Here is a 6,222-nt window from a genome sequence, read left to right on the forward strand (position 1 = left end):
ACACTTTTCAACATCGTTATTAGTACTCTCAAAGGCATCTTTAAAGCCGAGTTTTATTAGGCAGGCCTCTATTTAGAGGGCCTATATAATATAGTTCTCTGCTCCTTTGAGTTTTTCGAAAGCATAGATCTTCTATAAGGAAGCCATTGCCTCGAATTGGAATCTCCTAGTTAAAGGAAAGACTAAAGGAAGTTATTGTTTCCAATAGAATTTCCTAGAAAAAACTAAAGGAGATAGGATCCTATAGTGAAGGAAATCCTTATTCTCGGATACGGCTCTAAGCTTATAACCTGTTAGAGAGATAGATTGTTATTATACTAGAGGAGAAAGCTAGTATAGGAGGGCAGATTCGGAGGTATATACCGAAGGTGCAAGGTAGGTCGATTAGGAGGTATTAGAAGGTTCAAAGGTTTAGGAGGTGTTACACGCAGTTGTGGGTCACCTATGGCCACCTGTGGCCAACTGCGCAAGTGTGGGCCCACTGGGCCCACTGGGCCCCACAACAGCACTGGGCCCTGCAACAGTGCATAGGCCACCTTACGCACAGGCCACCACACTCCTGTATTTAGGCAGGCACTTGCCCGCATTCCACACTCTTACAATACATCTATCTTGCACTCTTCCGAAGCTCCTACTTAGTTTAAGTGCTCCGCTACCTTGGCTAACGAGGTTGGGTAGCACCCACTTTATTCGTATAACAAGTGGTGCCTACTACTGGACTCGAACCTATACGATGAACTATAAAACTCCTTTGTAAGGGAGCCAGTGTTCATCAATAGCGTGCCTAAGCAGTACCGCGTCATATGGCTTAGGCAACTATATACGGGCGTAGATGCCCCGAGTGCCTTGCTAGGAAGCACTTGTAGTTTTACTTACTTAGGTGGTCTCTAAGTATTACGAAGCCCTCGAGCTCCTAAGACCTAACTTGGAGGTCGGTATCTAGGGCAACAACGTCAATCACGACCTTCAATACCTTGTTGCCCCGGCTCAGCTCCCAAAGACCACGTCAATTGCAACCACTTTCCAAGACCTCGTCGCCCTAGCCTAGCTCCTATCCTTCTAACTGTCAATTGCAACCACTTTCTAAGACCTCGTCGCCCTAGCCTGGCTCCTATCCTTCTAACCGCTCCAACCTCCGATCGATCGCTCCAATCAATCGCCTCGACTAGTCGCCCTAATCAAAGAACCTAACCGGCTAGTCGCCCCGATCAAGGAACCTAATAGGTGGATTGAATAGATTGAATAGTTAGATGGTTGAGGTATAAGATACAATGGACCTATAAGCTGAGGATAGCTTTTCTATTTGTTCGTGGGGGGGGCAATTGTTATATATAGTTGTAGGTCACCTGTGGCCACCTATGGCTAACTACGCAAGTGTAGGCCCACTAGGCCCACTAGGCCCCACAATAGCACTAGGCCCTGCAACAGTGCATAGGCTACCTTACGTATAGGCTACTACACTCCTATATTTAGGCAAGCATTTGCCTACATTCTACACTCTTGCAATATATCTATCTTGCACTCCTCCGAAGCTCCTGCTTAGTTTGAGTGCTCCGCTACCTTAGCTAACGAGGTCGGGTAGCACCTACTTTGTTCGTATAATAGGAGGATGCTCTGTAGGTATAGGGTAAATGGCTTAGTAGGAGGGTTTGGAGGATAGTTTAGAAAGTTGGGAGCAGGATAGCTAATTGCAAGCATATAAGGTCTTTGGACTCTAGTGCTGTTGTGCTTCGTTATAGAGATGGCGTAGCGCAAGTGGTGGTTGCGGCATATATAAAAATAGATTAAAGAAGCAAAGGCTGCGAGTTCAACTCGTAAAAGGATCTATTTAGTTCAAGGTTCTATCTTCTAGAGCTGGGAGGCACTGCGATATATATAGTTCTAGAGCTATAGTACGTACCTTAGCTGATTTGGCTAAGGTTCGGCTAATCTAGATGTTCTAACAGAGCTGCACTAGCCGTATTTAGCTAGGTTATCAAAGTATAACGTATAGAACCAATTAGAGCTGCACTGAACGTTCTAACAGAGCTGCACTAGCCGCATTTAGCTAAGTTATCAAAGTATAACGTTCAATATCTATATGCTCGGATCTAAACGGCTCTGATTCGACGGTTCAGATTAGATGCATCAGTTCCAACAGCTTAGATCCAATGACTTAGATCCACTTATCTAGATTCTATCTCAGCCGTTGTCAACCGTCAAGGTTAACAGCTATTGGCAGTGGTTATCGAAAACTAATAGCTGTTACCAACTGTCAGTAACTGCTAAGGTATAAGTTATAGTACTATAGTAGTTATAACGTTATAGAACCTTTAAAGGGAGCTTTGTTATAGGGAATGCTTAGTATTAGTTATTTATATTGTTATATATTAATAGCCTCTAGGAGCGTTGGATTTATAAAGGTCTATCTAAAGATGTTAACGATTATATCTATACCCTACTCTAGAAGTCTATCTCGACGCTTTTAGTCTCGTAGTACATAGAGCTTAGTACGATAATAAAAGTATAGTCGCTTCCTACTCTATATATCTAATTCGAGAAAGGTCATTATAATAAGTATCTTGCCCTAATCGACTTTAGTTTAAAGTACAACTATATCTCGATAAACGTTGTCAAGAAGTATATATTGCTATACTAGCCTACTAAGGTCGTTTTAAAGGGTCTTTATAGCTTAGCACCGTTCTTTGGAGAGACCTAGGTCACTCTTTACTTAGACAGAGTCAGTATCAATCTTTACTTCTTTGTAATTAAGGATACCGTTAGTAGATACAAAGCAATCCTTAGTATACTATTCGTCAAGGATACTACTTTAACCTTCGATTACTATAATAGCAACCTAATTACTACTAATCTACTTATAGAGGGAAAGATGGTCTAAGCGTACATTGTCTCTAAGAAGATTGCCTAATAAAATTGCCTACTATCTTTGATGTAACTAGCTGTTTAGAAGCAATTCTAGGGATTGACAAAGAGTCTTAAAAGAATCCTTGACTAGGCAAAGATAAAAGAAGGCGAGACTACCCTCGGTTTCCTCAACGATAATATAGGTAAAGCGGTTTTTCATTTCGTTTTATAGAAGTCTTATATACCATTCTTTAATACTTTTTTTCACGTTGTATATTCTTATTTTTCATCTTCTCTATCTAGATAAACGAAGATCGAATTATTGTCCTATTTAAAAGGGAAGAGGGGGACCCTAATTAGAAACCCCTTTTCTAATCAGAGACTAAGATAGAAGTTCGAACGCAAGGTTAAATATACCTTAAAGACGTTTATACTCTAGAAGAATATTGTAAACAAGGTTCGACTAGTCGATTCGATACTATTAGATAGCTCTATACCAAAAGGAGACCTATTATAGCGAGAGAAGCGGCTTATAAAGGCTAAGGCAAAGATATAGTTCAAAGAGGAATAGGACAATCTTATAGTCCTTTGTTTCTTAGATCTTAAGCTAGGCTTAAAGCTTATTAAGGAGCGCCTTTAAACGATGCTTACTACTATAGACAGATTCCTTAATAAGCTAGAAAAGGAGATATTTGCTAAGATCTTATAAAACTAGGAGGCTACGCTTATATAAGATTTTACTAAGTATAGGCGTATCTATAAGGATGTCATCCTACCCTAATATATTAAGACTATCCTATATAAGGCTTAGTAGAGCAAGTCTATTCTAATTCCGAAGCCGCTAATATAGAAGGTCATTGATCTATTTAGAGAGAGGCAAATATATAGAATTATCGAGTATAGCTATACAAGCTACTATAATAACTAGTTCCTTATTCTTAAGAAGGACAGTGGATTATAGCTTATTAATAATATTTAAAAGGCTAATACTATAGCAATCTACAACACTTTCGTCCTACTTACTATAGAGGAATTTAGTAAAGACTTCGATAGCTATAAGCTAATGTCTCTCTTAGATCTCTTTTCTAGTTACAACTAAGTTAATCTCAATAAACGAAGCTACAATTTAACGACCTTTTCAACGCCGATTAGTCTCTTCTATATATATACACTACCGATAGAAGGTATAAATTCCATTGCTTAGTTCTAGCAAGCTATAACGACGATCTTTAGTAACTTTATCCTAGATATTTATTAAATCTATCTAGACGATATTACAATAAAAGGTCTTCAATTTAATTATAATAGCTATTTAGATAGAGAGGGACATTGCGAATTTATTGTCGAGCATCTCAAGAATATCGATACAATATTGCTAAACGTAGAGCTAGTAGGTACAACTATCGTTATAGTAAAGTCGAAGTAGGCGTAGCCAAAAGTGGTCCTACTTAGTTATCTTTATACATTTAACGGGCGCCTTCCTAAAGAAGCGAAGGTGATCAAAATAAGGGAGTAGAAGACCTATTCTAACGTTAAAGAGGTATATACCTTCGTTAAAATAGTTGGATACTACCGGATCTAGATTAAAGGCTTTACAATTATCGCAATTCCTCTTTATACTTTAATAAAGAAAGACGCTAAATGGACTTAGAGGCCTACTAAGCAAAAGGCGATAGATAAGCTAAAGGAGAAAATTACTATTACTCTAGTTCTTATAACGTTCGTCTATAGCGATCTATAGTATAGTATAATCTTTCTAGTTTACAACGCTAGTATCCTTAGTTAGAGAGGTATACTCGAGCAAGTTAGTCCCGATAGCAAAAGACACCTATATAGGTTTAAGAATAGTATTTAGTTAGAGGCAAAGAAGTGGTATAATACTATGAAGAGGGAGCTAAGGGGGCTACTCTTCCTTCTAAAGCGCTTTCGCCGCTACCTCTTTAGTATATATTTCACTATAGAGACCGATACTCTAGTTCTAATCTATTAGCTCAATAATACTATAAGCAATATTCTAGGTACTCTTATAATACGCTAGATTACTTAGATCCGCCTATTCGACTTCGAAGTCAAGTATATCCTAGGTCCTAAAAACATTGTAGCCAATATATTATCCTATAAGCTGTCTAGGCCCTTTAACTATATAGAGAAAGAGTTAGAAGAGGATATCGACGACTAGGTCGATACCCAAATCTTTATCAACTATATAGGCGAAGAGACTTTATATCTAGAGGGGAAGCTAGAACCTATCCGCCTTTAGAATAGTTACTCTTAGCGTTCCTAGGACATTGCCTACTTCCTATTGACGATAGAAGCTCTACCTAGCTACGGTCTGTACTAGAAGCGACGTTAGTTTAAAAGGGAAGCATTGAAGTACTTTGTTAAGGATTATTACCTTTTCCTCCGAAATACGAATTATATACAGTGTTATAGGTATATTGTTAACATCCTTAAGGAGAGGCGTTTAATCTTCGACTAGTATTACAATGAGGTTAGCTATTGTAGAAGGGAGCTAATGTACTAACAAGTGACGAACTACTACTACTAATATAGTATATACGAGGATATAGCGAACTAGATTTAGGCTTATATCCTATATTAAGCGTACAATGTCTAGAGGTTTAAAGAAGTAGTAGGTTGGATAGCGCCTCTGCCTTTTCCTTTTGCTAAATGGTACCTCGATATCTAATATATATTGTCTAGCTATAGGGAGAAAAAGTATTTCCTCGTCGAAGCTTACGACGATCTTATAGGATATATCGAGGCTAAGATCCTACTAAACAAGTCCTCTAAGTCCGTCAAGTCCTTTATTTCGCGATATATCCTTTGTTACTAAGGTTACCTTATAATTATAGTTGTCGACAAAGGCTCTAAGTTTAAAAGTGAAATTAAAGAGATCCTTTGTAAACTAGGTATTAAAAGAGTTATTATTTCGCTATACAATTCGTATATAAATAGCGTAAATAAGGCTAGCTATATCCCGATTGCCACCTTGTTTATAAAGATGACTAATAGTATAGGAAAGAGGTAGAGGGAGCTCCTTCTATATATCTTATATATAGATTGTACAACTATCAGGGGCTCTTATAGAATATCTCCCTTCTTTCTTGCCTACAATTATAAGCCTATTAGTCTAGTTGAGTTTGATGTTTCTATATAGCGAATTCTTATCTAGGACTCTATCTACGTCTAGTCAGAGGAAGAAGATCCTACAAAGGTCTACACTAAGCTTATTGCCCTCTATACCTATATCCTCTAGGAAATAGAGTACAATTATAAGATTACCGTCGAATAGGTTGCTATAGCCTATAAAAAGATAGCTAAACGCTATAATAAGGCCTATAAATGTAAATTTCGCCCTAAAAATATAGTTATATT

The 6,222-nt window shown here is 38.0% G+C and overlaps 1 protein-coding gene across 1 annotated transcript; it reads left to right on the forward strand.

Annotated features, from left to right (window-relative positions):
- Window positions 1-5,566: 5,566 nt before the first annotated feature.
- THITE_2057184 (uncharacterized protein) lies at window positions 5,567-5,875 on the forward strand (the record flags this gene model as incomplete). The annotated part of the gene is made up of 2 exons (XM_003657084.1): window positions 5,567-5,672; window positions 5,700-5,875. Coding segments are annotated over 2 exons (282 nt in total), but the record flags the coding sequence as incomplete, so codon positions are not given.
- Between the last annotated feature and the right edge of the window lie 347 nt (window positions 5,876-6,222).

Source organism: Thermothielavioides terrestris, chromosome 5 (assembly GCF_000226115.1).
Source record: "Thermothielavioides terrestris NRRL 8126 chromosome 5, complete sequence".
Lineage (NCBI taxonomy): Eukaryota > Fungi > Ascomycota > Sordariomycetes > Sordariales > Chaetomiaceae > Thermothielavioides > Thermothielavioides terrestris.